A 17,744-nucleotide genomic window follows, 5' to 3' on the forward strand; every position below is an offset into this window, starting at 1 on the left:
CCTGTCCAGCAAGCGAGGAAAAGTTAAGAAGAAAATTCGAAGAAAAAGAGAACAATGACGAGAATGCGGCAAGGCAATTGAAGACTTACACTGAGACCGCCTGGGGCTGTTTCACAGCCTTGCGGAAGCGGGCCGCCTTCGCGGCCGCCTCATCTCGCTTTGTCGCCGCGGCGGAAGGTTTGGACTTCTTCGGCCGACTGCCGAAGAGGCCTAGAGCGGCCCGGCGCTTCTGCGCGCCGCCGGCAGCCGGCCTGACAGACAAGCCCGCGCCCTGTTGGTCGGCCGCCGGCTGGCGACGCGGAGCGACTTCGGCTTCGAAGTCGTCCGGCCAGTCCTCGAAGCTCGCAGTGAGCCTTGAGCCTCCGGGCTCAGCACTGTCCCCCACGACAGCGTCTTCCATGGCGGCCGCCCCCAAATCCGGGTCGTCAACGTCATCCACCGTGCGGTCGGGGGCATACTGGCGTTCAATCCCTGCCACCCCGGCCGGCGGCGCAAGAAGAGGGTTCTGCTCAAAGAACCGACTGGTCAGAAGTCGGCCGTCACGAAGCCGGCTGACAACAAAAAAGAAGATAAAGAGAGAAACTTACCACGGGTGGAGGATTGGCGCGAGAATACGGCGCCTTGCCGTATTGCCAGTCCCCGCCAAGCTTGTAGTTGGCAATGTAATTGACCATGAGCACCACCTCCGCATGGGGCATCTCCCATGTGCTCAGCCGGCTTGGGTCGAAGCGGCGCTCATCTGACACATCATATGGGGCCGACTTTGGAGAGGAAGGATCCGGCGCTCCATGAAGGCGGCCACCAAGTCGGCCCCGCGCAAGCCTTCCGACTGAATCAGCACCCGAAGCCGGGAGATGGCGGCGTTCCCGGCCGAAGACAACGACCGGGACCGGAAGCTCCACGAGGGCTGCCTCCCAGCCGGCGGGCCGGCTACGTAAGCCGGCAGGTTGATGTAGTCTTCTTGCTCGGCGACGTTCTTCACATAGAAATAAGATCTCTGCCAGACCTTTACCGACTGGATCAGGGGGATGGGCGGGAACGGATTGTTCTCGCTCGCCCTCCTCATGGCGATGAAGGCTCTGCAGGGGGCGGGCACGCCGGCGACGACTGTGCCGAGCTTGCTCTGGAAGAACTCTCCCCAGAGCTCCAGCGTGGGGAGCAGCCCCAAGAAGCCTTCGCACAGGGAGATGAAGGCCGACAGCAGCATCACTGCATTGGGCGTGAGGTGATGCGGCTGGAGGTTGTAGAAGTCGAGGAAGGAGCGCAGAAACCCGCTCGCCGGGAGGCCGAAGCCGTGCAGGCAGTGCGAGCGGAATACGACCCGCTCGCCCTCCTCCGGCGTCGGCGAGATCTCCCTCGCGGGTGCCAGGCGGACCTGTACATGGTCGGCACCGGGCAGGCGCCGGGTCTGGCGAAGGAACTCCACGTGGTCTTCATGGACGTTGGAGCCGTCCCAGGAGCTTGACAATGCCATGGGAGCGAGGTGGCGTGGAGACGCGACGGCGCTGAGACGGGAAGCTGCGGCGGCAGCGAAAGGAAGACGAGGGTTAGGAGGGACGGAGCGGGAGGGAGCGCGCGAACCTCTGTCGCTCTCCCTCCTCCCCCTACTTATAGGCTCATGTGGCGGAGCCGAGGAGGCACGGCGTGGGGAAGCGTGGGGATCGATCGTGCCCACTCCCCACGACCCGTGATTATCGAGCCTTAACGGCGAGACGAAATTGCCTTGAGAAGGCGAGCGGCCCCTGTGGGCCACGAAAGACCCGCGCCCGGACCAAGGCTCGCGAGTGGCGGGCCCGGGCCTGCGGCGGCGTCCCGTCATGCGCGTGCGCTCGCAGGATCCTGCCGCCACGTGGCCGCGAGAGGGCCCGTGGTCAGCACGCAGGTCCCCTCTTCTCCCGCCTACGCGGGGCTCTCTGAAGTCGGCGTACGCCCGCAAAGCCGGCTCTTCAGGATAGGAAGCTGACCAAGCTTCTCGTCCCCCTGCTCACCTCGGAGCTCGATCAGCTTCGGGGACTACTGTCGGAGTAAATAGCCATGGGTAGCCTAGCCGGCCTCCCCTGGCACTTCTGAAAAAGTTACGAGCCTGCCCAGCTCTCAAGAATCCAAGACATGGGCCGCCTTCCCCTAGCTGGCTGCGGTCAAGGCCGGCTTTCGGAAGGCGGTCCGGCTTTAGCCCTCATGAGAAGGCCGACTCCAAGAAGCCGGCTATGAGAAGGCCGACTCCAAGAAGCCGGCTCCCCGTAAAGCAGTCAAGACCGTACCCACAAAGTTTGCACCCACCTAACGGCGGGGCGACGGGGCGTGGCTACAGAAGAGCCTGCCACCCCCGAATCCCGGGGCACGCCTAGCACAGTGCGCCATACGGGGTAGGCATGACCCGTCCGGCGCAGCACTGTTGCCATGTTGACCCTGGCCTCACCCACGACGGGCCGCCAGCGCGGCCCACAGGCGGTGGGCCCCTTTGAGCAGAGAGACGACCGAAGGCGGCCACGCTTCCAACCAGTCGGCCCAAGACAGAGCCGGCTCCCCGCAGCCGGCTTGCCGCCTCCCTCGAAGAAGACGCCCCATTAAGGAGACAAGACGCGGTAAGGCTACGGCGATCGCCCGACAGGCGGCGGTACTGTGGCCGCGCTTACCACGATGAAGCTCTCGTCAACTAGATGAAGCCACAGTAACCAGCCGCCGACCAGGCCCTGGACAGTAGGGCCTGCCTGTCGACCGAGGTGCCGGCAGCCGGCGGGACCCACCAGTCGGCGGGCCCCAGTAGCCGGCGCAGAAGCCGGCGAGCGCAGTCACCGACGGCTGGGCCCCGCGCCCAGTCAGATTACCATTGTACCCCCAGGGGGTGGGCCTATATAAACCCCCCGGGGCACCCATGCAAAGGGTTGGACCCCCTGCTAGTTCTAGACACCACACAAGGAGAAGAAGCAGGCTAGCCGTGCCCTTTCTTCCTCCTCCCCCCCAAAAAACAGCTCAAGGAGCGTTGTGTAGCTACTTGATTCATCTAGTGAGCATGCGGAGACCCCGCAGAGCAGTAGTAGGGGTGTTATCTCCACGGAGAGCCCCGAAGCTGGGTAAGATCCGCTGGCGTGCATGTCTTCGCCTTATCCCGCTTCCAGGCACCGGCGATGTCTTACTGGTTCCCACAATGATAAGCCACCCGTTGGCATATGTCACACCTACCACCCGACACCAAGAGTTACAAAGGGCCTCATATGGGCCGAAAGACTTCATGGGCCATACATGGGCCGGAAGTTACAACGGGATGGAATCATAGTGGACGACCCAGATGACGCTACTAGGCCTAATTCGGATAGGTCATAACGGGCCGTGAGTTAGCGGGCTGTAAATGGGCTATATGCGAACAGACCGTTAACAGGCTTTCGGTGGGTCGGCCGGCTACCTTTTGACCAAGTCAAACGGGCTCGCCTTTTCATCTGAATGGGCCACTATTGGGCCTTGCCATGTGTCGACGTATCATAGGCGCCTCCGGTTTAATGAGTGGATGACATCTGTCCCAACGCGAAGCTAACACGTGGTTCCTCTAGCCATTGAGAATTTTACACGTGGAAAACCCCCACTGGTCTGGGCTGTAACGGGTTATCGGATCCAAACTGGAACCCGATAGCTTAACGGCAACCTATTATGGTGGAAGCCACGTGTCCGTTACCCTTGATGAAAGCACTTCCATGACACGTGATTTATCGTCATGGAAGTGGACACTTCTGTGATGATAATTTTGGTATTGTCATGGAACACTTCTATGACAGCACATGTATGACTATCTTGATTCTATCATAAAATCATCATGGATGTACATGCATGACAGAAAACGTGACCTACTGTGACAAATATGTATCATCACAGACGTGGTTTTTTTGTAGTGATAGTTAATGTTGGATGCATCATGACTGGATCTTTTCTACCATAAATTATAATATTTAGTTGCTGCTTAAACTTTGGAGGTGCTCTGCTTTTATGTTTTGTGGTCTCAGAAAGTGCTAGCAAGATACCACTGTTGTCATATTATATCATGCTTATTTTTGACAAAGTGTTGCCATTTGAGATATCTTATTATTGCTCGCTAGTTGATTATGCCATTAACATGAGTTAATATAGTGTTTAAGAGTTATTGTTGATATCGTTGGTCATAATCTTTGCTGAAAACCTGGGTGCTATTTAAGCTTATTTAAATAAACAAGAGCAAAAGAGTTTATAGAAGTTTTACTTTTTCACTTTCAGGTTGTCAACTGAATTGCTTGAGAGAAAGCAAAGGTTTAAGCTTGGGGAGTTGATAGTCTCCATCATATCTACTTTTCCTAACACTTTTCCTCTTGTTTTGGACTTTAATTTGCATGATTTGAATGAAGCTAACCCGGACTGACGCTGTTTTCAGCAGAACTACCATAGTGTTGTTTTTGTGCAGAAATAAAAGTTCTAGGAATGGAACGGAACTTTTTGGAGTTTTATTTCAGAATAAAAGAAAAATACTGGAGGCAAGAACCATCGGAGGGGCCCCCCTGGGTGATCACAACCCACTAGGGCGCCCCCTCCCCCTCCAGGTGCGCCCAGGTGGGTTGTGCCCACCTATTGGCCCCGCAGACCCTGACTCCGACTACTTAATACCTAAATTTGGAGAGAGAAATCAGAGAGGAAGAATTATCTTGTTTCGCGATACGGAGCCGCCGCCACCTCCTATTCTTCATCGGGAGGCCAAATCTGGAGTCCGTTTGGGGCTCCGGAGAGGGGGATCTTCGATCTTCGTCATCACCAACCCTCCTTCATCACCAATTCCATGATGCTCCTCACCGGGAGTGAGTAATTCCTCCGTAGGCTCGCTAGTAGGTGAGGAGTTGGATGAGATTCATCATGTAATCGAGTTAGTTTTGTTAGGGCTTGATCCCTAATATCCATTATGTTTTGTGATTGATGTTGTTATGAGTTTGTCATGCTTAATGCTTGTCACTTTGGGCCCAAGTGCCATGAACTCAGATCTGAACCTTTTATGTTTTCACCATTATATCTATGTTCTAGATCCGATCTTGCAAGTCATATTCACCTATTACGTGTTATGATCTATAAACCCCAGAGTGATAATAGTCGGGATACTTTCCAGTGATGACCGTGTTTGAGGAGTTCATGTATTCACTATGTGTTAATGCTTTGTTCCGGTTCTCTATTAAAAGGAGGCCTTAATATCCCTTAGTTTCTTTATGGACCCCGCTGCCACGGGAGGGTAGGACAAAAGATGTCATGCAAGTTCTTTCCATAAGCACGTATGACTATTTATGGAATACATGCCTACATTATATTTATGAACTGGAGCTAGTTTTGTATCGCCCTAGATTATGGCTGTTATATGATGAATATCATCCAACGAATCTACAGATCCAATGCCTACGAATTTCTTACATGTTGTTCTTGCTAAGTTACTACTGCTATTGTTACTGTTACAACTGCTACGAAATCATTGCTATCAGTGTTACCGTTACTATTGCTATTACCACTACTATCAAAACTATCATATTACTGTGCTACTGATCACTTTGTTGCAGATATTTAATCTTCAGGTGTGGCTGAATTGACAACTCAGCTGCTAATAATTGCAAATATTCTTTGGCTTTCCTTGTGTCGAATCTACAAATTTGGGTTGAATATTCTACCCTTGAAAATTGTTGTGATTCCATATACTTGTGGGTTATCACACAACACCGTGCACCATGGTTGAGGTTGGCATCGACGTGCACATAGCGCGGGGGGTTCGTCGAGGCCTAGGAACCCGTTGACATAGAGGCGACGAGGTTAGCAGGGCGGAGTAAGTAAATTATAGAAGAAGAAAAAATATCCTCATATGCTGATCTTATATATATATATATATATATATATATATATATATATATATATATATATATATATATATATATATGTCGTTATTTTCTTAAAATCATAGGCGACCTTGGTGAGCAGGTGAACCTATCAATTTCTTCTATCTATTAGCCATGTCATAGGCGACCTCAAGTCACCCTCCTCGATCCGACCTTGACCTTATCCGCATCACCGCATCCTCATCATCATCCCGCACATTGTTGCCACCTCTTCTTAGTCATATCCAAGGGCGTCGAACATCTCCCAAAACTCCGGTGAGATCTCTCTTTCGCCATTGCTATGTTGCCAACAGCTCTACCCTAGCCACTCCGATACGAGGCCTCTTTCCTCCACTCTGCAGCGGTTTGGCCTCATAGTCCATTGGTACTTGAGGTTGAAGTCGACAACACTCATAACATCCTAACTAGTACAACGTGTCATCGCGCAAGAGAATTGCAGAGCAAATGTTCACTCATTAATTATATATTACGACAGAAAAATGATTTATGAGTACAATGCGTCACACGAGAGAGTTGCACAACAAAGGTTCGCTTGTTATATTTTGTGATAGAAAAATGGTTTATGATGTTAGAACAACTCCAACACGGAACGTCCGCGGGACACGCCCGGACGTGTCAATGGATAGCGGTAGGGAAGCTGGACATCCCACCCGGTGCACTAAATGTTCACCTCGGGCCTAGCCTCCTCCATTTGATATGCATATGTAGATCAATAGCAATTTAGCATATGCACAAACAGTACAAACATATACAATCACAACCAAAAAGCACCGGATGTTCAACAAGTTTTTACATCCAACCAATGCGAAAAGATGACAGCCCTGTTGTGCAAAAGACTTTATTTGCCTTCCAGTCTGGTTTTTCGTGCCAAAGTATTCAATCGTTGGCCAATTCCTCCGAAGCGGCTACGTAGTGCTAACCTGCTAGCACGATACGCTTGCACAATCTTCACCGCATCGGTATCCAAGTCTAACATCTTCATCGTCAACATCTCGGCATCAACTTTCTTCTTTTGAAATTTGATCTTCTTACCTTGCGCCGCCATGAACTCGTCAAACCTCTCCATCGTCTTTTCCTCCTTCACGTCATTGCGCTTGACGCATGCCTCCTCGTTCGACATGATGTCCTCAAACCTCTCTGCCATCTTGGCCATCACCCGTTTTCGCTCATGGAAACAAACATGCACAATTGCCCAAAAGGTTCGGATAATTTGCTCTGTGCAATGAATAAGATCAATGCTAGTGACCAACCGCACATCAACCAACAATTAATCCTTCTTCATGTTATTTTCTCCCGTCTTCTTCTTTGGGTCTGCACCCGGCACCCAAAAGTCGCCCGGACACCATCCGACTGGTCGATGTCCAACAACTGGGTGTGCAATATTTGGGTGTGTGTGTGCTAGGTGTCCGGCTCTGGCTGGGAGTCCTCCACCTTCCCATCTTTGTGTCCGCCACTATCGTGGATCGTGTTCATCATTGCCTCCTTCTCATCCGTCATGGCGCCCGGTTGAGACATTCCGGCAAACAAAGACCGTGCACCTAAGGGCGAGGGAGGCATAGCCGGCATCCGCAAATAGACTAGCACCCGTTGACTGTGACTGAGGCTCCATGAAGGTGTAGTCCCCGTTGAGGTCAAGACTGAACGGCACTTGATGGCTGGCAATGATGGTGGGCGCGGACTCCTGCTGCAAACCAAGCTGTTGGGCGGCGTAGTAGTATAGCAGATACAACTACATCGACGATTGAACAAACGACACCCGCCGGGGCACACGCTTTTGGCGGAGGAGGTACCGAGTGACCGTCCACTGCCAAAGTGTCCTTCCTATTTTCTGTTCGTGGCAGCAGGTGTTGCGTGCCATCAACAGGTCCTTCGGCTCCAGCGCGATGGCGACCATCTCGATCAGCCCTGTCGCGACACTGGACGGCGAAATGGTGTTGGATGACAAAAAGTACCCAGGTCCGCGCTTTTTTGACATTTATGAACTTTTTTTAACATGGTACAATCAAAAGCCGCTCACATGTACAAGCATACGCTCATCCCTATGAATGCGCGCACGCGTACCTTGTCCCTATGAGCACCTCCGAGAGACTGAGCCGGCATAGCATCTTGAGATTTTACGAGGTCACCACATGCGCCTCGCAGTCGGTGGGAACGTCTCCTCCCACCGAACGAACACCACCGAAAACCTAAAATAAATCCAGGAATACTACGAGCACCAATGTCAAGTCTAGAATTTGAGGATACCACTATCCTCCTAATCACCATAGATTGGTTCGCACATTTAGGAGCGTTTTGATGAGTTGCCCACATAGAGAGAAAGCTGTGATTTAGGACAGGTAGATGAGATGGGGGGGAAGAGAGAACGTGCGTTGGCAGGTGCAGATCTTGTGCGCGGTCCGGGGCAGCGGGCAGATCCGTTGGAGATCCCACCATTATAGCCCCTCGTGTCCTCCAGATCTTCCCCTCAATTCGAAATTCCGTAACGGCGAACACCAAACCACACCACACCACAGCACAGCACAGCACAGATCCTCCCCCTCCCCTGTATTTAACACGACGCACCCAAACCCAACGCCAACGCACGCAGCGCAGGACGCCACCACTTTCCACGCCTCCGTCTCCGCCAGCGAGCTCCTCTCCGCTTCCTCCTCCGGTCCCCGCCGCCGCCCCGCTCCCCAAGGTTCGATCCCTCCCTCCCTCCCTGCCACGCGTCCCCGAACCCCTTTGCTAGCTGCTCCGTGCGCGGCGCGGATCTGGCCGCAGAGCCTGCTGTGCCGTTTATCTGGCGGCGTGGATCTGCCCGTGCGCGCGGGTGGGTTCTGCCGATCCGACGGTCCTCCGGCCCCGTCGGCGGCTGGTGATTCTGATTTGGTTAGTCACTGCGAAATGGCTGCTCCTCCTTCGGTTGCTGCTGGTCCAGCCAGCCAGCGGCTGTTGCGTTGGGTGTTAAGCTTGATGCGGCGTGGTGCAAGCACAGAGTGTCCAAGTGTTCTAGCTTTTGCTTTGGCCCGATGGGATCTGCCAGGCCACCGGAGTAGTATTGTCTAAATCGGGGAGGCGACTTGCTACTTTCTTGATCCAAGGGGAAACCAAGTGTAGAGTTCAATCATTTAAATGGGTTTGGCATCAACTGTCTTCTGTGTAAGATGAGATGGCTGGGCTTGGATCTGTCCAAATCTAAAATAAATCTCACCCTGCCTGAATACTTCATAAACCAAATAACTTGGGGAGCTGATTTCAGATGCCGTGGTATCCCAGGGACATCATTATGAAATGTACGGTCTAAATTCTAGATGTGCACGTCATCATTCTAGTACAACTTTTAAGATTGCTACTATATGTATGATGCTTGATTGTGTATACTCTCATCTTGCGGTCTTAAAATGGTTCATGTATTACGGAACACACCAATTTTTAGCCTAATCAGTATATCTGTCTGATATTTCTTAATCACATCATATCACAATGGCGTTAATTGAATAGCTCGGCACCGTACCTCAGTGCGTGGTTCTTAATAGTGCAAAAACCAGTTTGAATTCCACCACTGCTGCTGGCACATGGACCTTGCAGCTCCGTAAATCGTGTTTGATGACTAAAAATGTTGATTTATAGCTAGTTCTAGGCTGGATGACTAAAAATGTTGATTTATAACTAGTACTAGGCTGGATGTCCAGCAACAGCAATAATTGTGATCCAGTACAGCTATAGTTTTTTTCAACTTTGGTAGGCATAGTTGCACATGGGTAGAGCATGCCTGCCTGCAAGGACAGCTTATGACAGCTTATTGCTCTCTTTATTATTTCTATTAAGCATAAATGGTCCATTAATGTGATTGAAGTGGTCTGTGCTTTCTTATTCACAATTTTGATTAGTTTTGCCAGCCTACTTTTATCCACTAGCCTCATTAGTGATGAAAATACTTGCTATGCTTAGAGCCTTAAAGCAAGAGCTACACTTTGCTAAATACAGCTGTAGTTTCTCCTTACTGTGTTATTAGTTTATTACCAGAAATATTGCTTTAGTTACATATTTGATGAATAAGGTTGATGAGCACGTCAGGTAGAGATAAATTGACAGCTTCTTAAAATGATTCAGTTAGTTCTGTGTTTTTGTGCTCATCGACGTAATTCTTATTAGCAAGATACCTAGCAGTGAACATCTGATGTAACAAGTAAATGATTGGGAAGGTTTTCAATTGTCTTGTGCAGACCAATGGCTGACGGCGAGGACATCCAGCCACTTGTGTGTGACAATGGCACTGGAATGGTCAAGGTTCGATGCTCACCCCTTTGTTTCATTCAAATTTTAAGCACAGAAAATTTGTTGTTTGGAAAATAAACACCTCATTCCTGTAGGCTGGTTTTGCTGGTGATGATGCCCCAAGAGCAGTTTTCCCTAGTATAGTTGGCCGCCCTCGGCACACAGGTGTCATGGTTGGAATGGGCCAAAAAGATGCCTATGTGGGTGATGAAGCGCAGTCAAAAAGGGGTATCCTGACCTTGAAATACCCTATTGAGCATGGCATTGTGAGCAACTGGGATGACATGGAGAAAATCTGGCATCACACCTTCTACAATGAGCTGCGTGTTGCCCCTGAAGAACATCCAGTTTTGCTGACAGAAGCTCCTCTGAACCCAAAGGCAAACAGAGAGAAGATGACCCAAATCATGTTCGAGACATTCAATGCCCCAGCGATGTATGTGGCTATTCAAGCTGTTCTTTCTCTATATGCCAGTGGTCGTACTACAGGTACATGTCTGTTTTTCCCTACTCAAGATGGGTTTATGTATACTTAATTGTATCCCTTCGTCAGTCATTGTATGACCTGAACGTGCGATGTGCAGGTATTGTGCTTGATTCTGGTGATGGTGTGAGCCATACTGTGCCGATTTATGAGGGATATGCACTTCCTCATGCTATTCTCCGGCTGGATCTTGCGGGCCGTGATCTGACCGACTCCCTGATGAAGATCCTCACGGAGAGGGGCTATTCCTTCACCACAACTGCTGAGCGGGAAATCGTAAGAGATATAAAGGAGAAGCTCGCCTACGTCGCCCTTGACTACGAGCAGGAGCTGGAGACCGCCAAGAGCAGCTCGTCCGTCGAGAAGAGCTACGAACTGCCTGACGGGCAGGTCATCACGATCGGCGCCGAGAGGTTCAGGTGCCCGGAGGTGCTGTTCCAGCCGTCGCTGATCGGCATGGAGGCTCCTGGGATCCACGAGACCACCTACAACTCCATCATGAAGTGCGACGTGGATATCAGGAAGGACCTCTACGGCAACATTGTGCTCAGTGGAGGGACGACCATGTTCCCCGGCATCGCCGACAGGATGAGCAAGGAGATCACCGCCCTCGCGCCGAGCAGCATGAAGATCAAGGTCGTGGCGCCTCCCGAGAGGAAGTATAGTGTCTGGATCGGTGGCTCCATCCTCGCCTCCCTCAGCACATTCCAGCAGGTACTTGCTTACGCGACCATTTTGTTTCGTCGTTATGGTGTTTACCATCTTATTATTTTGGGGGAAAAGATACATGTCTTTTTCTTATTCCTTTTTAATAACATCTTGTTACATAAACCAACCAGAAAGCAAATTAATCTTTTCCTACAAAGCAAAGTATTACTTGAGTTTCCAGCTTTTGAAGAAAGTAGCCCTGATCCCTTTCCCTTTTGCAGATGTGGATATCCAAGGGAGAGTACGACGAATCTGGCCCCTCCATCGTCCACCGCAAGTGCTTCTAAGCCTTGGGCCGTGTCTTACTCCGTGTCTCTGCACTTTTCCTATGATTGAGCTTGTATCCGACTCCCCTCCATTGAAGTATTCCCCGAGCTTTCTGCGGCCGTTTTTACGGATGATTTGGCATTGCCGGATGAAGGAAAAGTAGGTCCTGTATCGCTTAATACAGAAGACGCCGCTTGTTCTTAGTGATATACTACTATGTTGGTTGATATTTAGCCGGTGCGCGCGGAGGAGGACCGACGCACCGGTTTCGGGTGTGGGCTTGGGCTGTTGTGTGGCTGCAGAGTGCAGAACGCTTGGCTGTGTATGTATAATTATTTTCTTCCATCAAGTATATTGGTGTGGAATTATTATTATTGTTATTACCGTTAGTTGCTTTGGTCAGCAAGGCTGGTCACCGGTCTATTTCGGCTTGCTGTTTTTTATTTATATATATACAAAAAGAAAAAGAAAGTTTCCTAGAAAGTATTCGTGCCTCCTTCCATTGCAAGCGCTGCTGGCAGTATGTATGATGTTTATGCGAGATCTGTGCCACTGAGCCCCCGGAGGCTTTTGTGGAATCTCCCCATCCATCTGCTTTGATGCTTTTGAGTCTGTGTTTGTCGCCGCCAATGATTCTTTTCAAGAACCTCGTCGTGGGCAGGGGCAGTTCACCAAGAAGAAGAGAGATGATCTAGTTTATAAGAAAAATCAAACCTAAAATCCTAACAACGCCGGTTTATTTTATTTTATTTTAACCGAGGAGCTCTTTTTCTATTAGCCTTAATAGTGGGTTAGTTACATCTACAACCCAAATGAAAACCAAACCTTTCGTGGTTCAAAAACGTGAAACCTCGTCTCAATCATCATTTGTCAGGACTTTTCAAGGTAAGTTCTTTGGCTTCGACTGGACATTTAGATCATGTTGCTATTCCCGCATCCAGGAGGTAGTACGTTCGATGAAATAATTTTTTAGATGTATTACCCCAGGGGTTGGGACCCCTTTTGACGGGTCAGTGAAATATTTATGCCCAAAACCCTGATTCAAGTAATCATATATATTTGATACCGCTCAAGGAGCGGGAACTGCCATTCTAACTCTTCTTGGGGGAAAGTTTGTGGCTGACCGACATGGCTCGCCATCATTTAGCTATTGCATTTCTCATTGCCGGTCACATGTATCAAACTAACTTTGGAATTGGGCACGGTATTAGAGATCCTTTAGAAGCGCATACTCCTTCGGGGGGTCGATTAGGGCGTGGGCATAAGGGCCTTTACGGCACAATCAACAATTCAATTCATTCGAAGTCGCTCACGTACATAAGCATACACTCACCCTTATGAGCACCTTCGAGAAACCCCTATGAGCACCTCTGAGAGACTGAACCGGTTTAATTAGGGAAAACCAGAATGAACACCCAAGAAGAGGAAGATTCTGAAGTTTAGGATAGACCTCCAACGAAGAACTGGCCAACCTCTAGCTCAGAGGCAAGGGACAAAGAGGAAAGGAAAAGGAATCAAGCCCTCCAGCTCAGAGCCAAGGGACAAAGAAAAAAGGAAAAGGAATCAAGCGGAGGCTCTCTCTCGCTCCTCGGCCGGCCACCAAACCAAACTGAATGCGTCAATGGTTGTGGAGACACATAGGACCAAAGCCAGAAACAAAATAAGAAACTTGGACTAGCAATGAAACGCTGTCCAAGAAACAAAAACAAAAAGAGCACCACAGGAAGGGATCATCAGCATCCCCAGCCACTTTGACATGCTGAGATGCCATTCTTGGCGCGCGCGCACACACACACAGCAAATCGTCTTATCACAAGTGTCTCAAGATGCTGCATTCAAATTAACTAACACTACTGGGCAGCAGCAGCTCCATACCAGTTGGAATTGGTTTCAAAAGATAGGAAGAAACCCGACGAACCAGCAAAAACGGCACAAAGACACACGCAAAAAACCATGAAACCGCTTTATAATGCCGTCACAGTCACAGCGAGCTGTTCCCTCATTTTATTCGCCTTCTCCATCCGTGGGTGTAGTGGCTTCACCCAACAATCTTAACCACCTCCGACCAACGACCAAAGCACGCACGCACACAGGCAGCAGCCAGGCAGGGGATAAACAACCATCAAGGTTTTACAGACAGACACACCTTCTTCTTCTACCCAACACACAACCAACTGGCACCAGAGATGTGGGCGGAGCACGGCACGCCCCCTAATACAGGTCCCCCTCCTTGTGGGTGTGGATGACGCAGTCCGACTTGGGGTAGGCGACGCACGTCAGCACGTAGCCCTCCTGCTGCGCGTCGTCCAGGAACGACCCGTCCGACTGGTCCACCGCGCCCGCCTCAATCTTGCCCGCGCAGGTCGAGCATGCCCCCGCCCGGCACGAGTAGGGCAGCTCCACCCCCGCCGTCTCCGCCGAGTCCAGGATGTAGGTGTCGTCCGGCGCCTCAAACTCGTGCTCGTCCCCCTCCGGGGTCACCAGCTTCACCTTGTACGTGGCCGCCGCGGAGACGTCCAGCTTCTTGAAAGAGGAGGACCTCAGGCTCGGCACCTGCACGGCGCCTCGGCCAAGGAAGCTCAGGCGGCTCTTGACCGCTTTCTGGGGGGCATCGGTTGTTCGAGCATTGCCCAAGAGCACGCAGGAGGTCGCAAACGTGCAGGTTGACATCTTGAAACCTGACCCAAAGAAGCAAGTCAGTGATTTGAACCCAACTTAAGAAAAGGTAACAAAATATAGAACTGAAATTCTCACTATCTAATGCAACCAATTATTCAGCACACAAGAAGTTATGCATTGGGTCGGATGCTATCCTGCCACTAGCACTGCAAAAGCACCCATTGTTTTCCACAAGAACAGCTTAAGGTCAAACACAAAGAGCTCGTGATATACGGCGATGGTATCTTTACCAAGGAAGAAAAATGGGGATAAACCATCATTCTCTCCATGAGAGGGCCACGGTTACTCTCTGGGGCAGTATGAGAAAGGCAGGCATTGCACTCCTGCCCTTCACTCGAAGCTCCAGGACACAATACACAACATCAACGCCCCTTTGTTACTTGAACACCCAGACTAGAGACACAGGAAACAGAAAGGCTCTATTGCGCAGATACCCGTCTGAACCTAGATCAAGCTTCTTAATTTTGTATGAAAATGTTCTGCTGATATAAGCCAACGGTATCTTTACCAAGAAAGCAAAATGGGGACAGGCCATCCACTCCCTTCGTGAGAAGGCCATAATTACTCTTGGAGCAGTATGAGAAAGGCAGGCATTGCACTCCTGCCCTTCACTCGAAGCTCCAGGACACAATACACGACATCAACACCCTTTTGTTGCTTGCTCAAGATAACAACTAATTTCATGATAAACGATTGACACCCAGACTAGGGACACGGGAAACAGAAAGGCTCTATTGCGAAAAAAGATACCCGCCTCGACCTAAATCAACCTTCTTAATTTTTTATGAAAATGCCGTGCTGATATACGCCAACGGTATATTTACCAACAAAGAGAAATGGGGACAGGCCATCCACTCCCTTCATGAGAAGGCCATAATTACTTTCGGAGCATTATGAGAAAGGCAGGCATTGCAACCCTGCTCTTCACTCGAAGCTCCAGGACACAGCACACAAACCATGAATTGCCTAATAGAGCAACCAATTTCATGTTCTAATAAAAAGAAATAGCCAAACTCTGTAACAATAATAGGAAAAACAAACATAAGAAGTCATGCTTATTGTGCGCCTATTGCGCTTGACCTCATCATCCAACATCAATTTCATGTTCTAATAAAAAGAAATAGCCAAACTCTGTAACAATAATAGGAAAAACAAACATAAGAAGTCATGCTTATTGTGCGCCTATTGCGCTTGACCTCATCATCCAACATGCTGTCCAACACTAGCACCGGGACATATTATTTGCGTGACAAACAGTGGTTTTTAATGCCAAACACGCATCGGGACGCTGATATAAGCCGACGGTATCTTCACCAGGGAGGGGGAAAACTGAGGACAAGCCAACAGCCCCCCTCCAGTATAAGGCCGGAGTCACTCTCCGGAGCGATATGAGAAAGGCAAGCGTCGCATCCCTGCCATTCACTCGAAGCTCCGGGACACACACATACAGGTAAATAAAGAGAAAACCAGCGTCCCTTGCGATGCTCACCAGGTCCTTGATGATCATCATCAAAATCAAGAAGCCTTGAGCAAACAATTCGTCGAATCGGGACAAGGGTCAAGTGAAATGTTGGCGCTTGTTCACCTAGCAACATACTAGTCCCTCCGTGTTCGGAATTACTTGTAGCAGAAATGGATGTATCTAGATGTATTTTAGTTCTAGATAGATACACCCATATCCAGAGACGAGTAATTCCGGACGGAGGTCGTAGTACATAGTACATACATGCATGCCTAAACCCAGAATCCCCAAGAGCAGACGTTGTAATTTTTACCGCAACCCCCGCTTTGTTTCCCGGAGGGAGGGAGGGAGGGAGGGAGGAAACGACGAGATCCCCTGTCCGTCCGGTCCGGCTGAGCATGCGCCACGGAAGGGGCGGACCTAACGAGGCGGGCGCGCGGGTGGGGTTGGAGATTACGGGGGATAACCAGGCCGCGCATCAAAGCAAAGCAGATCGGCGGCGAGCCGGGCGGGCCGGCCGTTCCATCCCGGAGAAGTGGCGGGTAGGGTTCGCAGGCCGCCGCCGCCGCCGCCGCCAGAAGGAACGAAACAAGACAAGTGAAAAGCAGACAAGGAAGGGAACAGATCGGGGCCGCTGCTTGCTACCTGTCGCGGCGGGCCGGCGAGGAGGGACGGGGCGGCGGCGGCGGCTTCCCTTGCCTCCTCCTCGTGCTCCTTGCGTGTGTTCTCTCTGTGTGTGGTGGGGGTGGGCGGCGGCGGCGGCCACCTTTTAATAGGCGGAATGGTGGCGAGTGCCCTGCCCTTGCCAGCGGTCCATTGGGGAAAAAAACCGGCGGCTGAAATGACGGGTTTGCCCCCCGCGGCGGCTGCGAACGAACGAACCCGGGGGTGCGGTGCTGGGTCTGGGTCTGGGTCTGGGTCCGGGTCCGTGGGTGGTTCTCCAGTTTCGGCCCACATTCATTCACCCATTCCCTCCTCCAACCTCAGGAAGGTTCTGGAGGCCCCCGGATGGGATGGGATGGGATGGGAGTTCGGTCCACTCCGGCAACCCCAGCAACGGGGTAGGTTGGATTCAAGGATTTTAGTCGTTCCACTCCACGTGCTTTGTTTTCTCCGCACGATTGCATTTCATAAGCGTATTCATATCATCTCTTCTCAAGAGTCATGCCATGTCATGTGTTTCCCCGTGCGCAAAAATAAAAAATTATGTTTCTCAATGCACGCCGTGCAGTCTCAGAAAATCCTATGAATCGGGGAGAGAACACCGAGGTTGCCACATCTATCCTTAGTCGTCCCGCAACAATTTACTAGACGTTTGTTTGGTTCGTCATTCTGACTAGAGCTTGGCACGCTTTCTTGGTTGTATGTATTACCGGACGTATCTAGACAGAGCTAAAACAACCGATTCGGGGCAAAGGAAGGTTGTTTGCTTTTTTTATTGTCAAGGTGTTGAGAGTCAACTCCAAACATTTCCATTTTGTACTCCACCGACTCAAAAAAAAGGGCTTGTCTCAAGTCAAATGATGCAACGTTTGACCGGGTTTATAACAAAACCATCAATAACGACGTTGCAAAATAGCATGAGAATAGTTTCTTTTGTATTTAATGATGATACTAATTTGATGCTATAATTGTTGTGCATTTAACTTGAGACAACATTTGTAGGCCCTCCTTTTGGAGACAGAGGGGGTGAAAGGAAATTGTTTTAGTGAGTCAATCTTCATCCTTCATCATAACTTATTCACTTCCCTGGTCTAGTCTCTCGTCAATTCCCATGAACCAAACAAGGGAATGCAAATTCTCACACATAATCCTATCATGCACCAAAATAGGGGACTGGGAATAAAACGACTCATTTCATGTCTAATCTCAATACAATTCCCTACCATAAACTCCCAAGATTGCCAAACGCACCGCTAGAGTATTGATTTGTCTCATTGTTTACGTCCTTTTATGCTTTCTCTTTTTTTGTTACATGTCAAGTGTTTTGCAATTAATT

General features: G+C 50.2%; 2 protein-coding genes across 2 annotated transcripts; one reads left to right on the forward strand and one right to left on the reverse strand.

Annotated features, from left to right (window-relative positions):
• Positions 1–8,352: 8,352 nt before the first annotated feature.
• LOC543120 (actin-3) lies at positions 8,353–11,993 on the forward strand. The gene is made up of 5 exons (XM_044509861.1): positions 8,353–8,565; positions 10,094–10,157; positions 10,241–10,634; positions 10,730–11,343; positions 11,559–11,993. The coding sequence occupies exons 2-5, from the start codon at positions 10,098–10,100 to the stop codon at positions 11,622–11,624; spliced, it is 1,134 nt and encodes a 377-aa protein (XP_044365796.1). The 5' UTR covers positions 8,353–8,565; positions 10,094–10,097; the 3' UTR covers positions 11,625–11,993.
• A 1,559-nt stretch (positions 11,994–13,552) lies between these two features.
• Positions 13,553–16,566, reverse strand: LOC123087761 (ferredoxin-3, chloroplastic). Its single transcript, XM_044509862.1, has 2 exons — positions 16,391–16,566; positions 13,553–14,282 (listed from the first exon to the last, which is right to left on the reverse strand). The coding sequence occupies exon 2, from the start codon at positions 14,272–14,274 to the stop codon at positions 13,816–13,818; it is 459 nt and encodes a 152-aa protein (XP_044365797.1). The 5' UTR covers positions 14,275–14,282; positions 16,391–16,566; the 3' UTR covers positions 13,553–13,815.
• Positions 16,567–17,744: the final 1,178 nt, after the last annotated feature.

Source organism: Triticum aestivum, chromosome 4A (assembly GCF_018294505.1).
Source record: "Triticum aestivum cultivar Chinese Spring chromosome 4A, IWGSC CS RefSeq v2.1, whole genome shotgun sequence".
Classification (NCBI taxonomy): domain Eukaryota; kingdom Viridiplantae; phylum Streptophyta; class Magnoliopsida; order Poales; family Poaceae; genus Triticum; species Triticum aestivum.

Coding starts and splice junctions, on each gene's coding strand:
- LOC543120 (XM_044509861.1), top strand. CDS start 10,098: ATGGCTGACGGCGAGGACATCCAGCCACTTGTGTGTGACAATGGCACT. Junction 10,635..10,729: donor TGCCAGTGGTCGTACTACAG/GTACATGTCTGT, acceptor TGCGATGTGCAG/GTATTGTGCTTGATTCTGGT. Junction 11,344..11,558: donor CCCTCAGCACATTCCAGCAG/GTACTTGCTTAC, acceptor TCCCTTTTGCAG/ATGTGGATATCCAAGGGAGA.
- LOC123087761 (XM_044509862.1), bottom strand. CDS start 14,274: ATGTCAACCTGCACGTTTGCGACCTCCTGCGTGCTCTTGGGCAATGCT.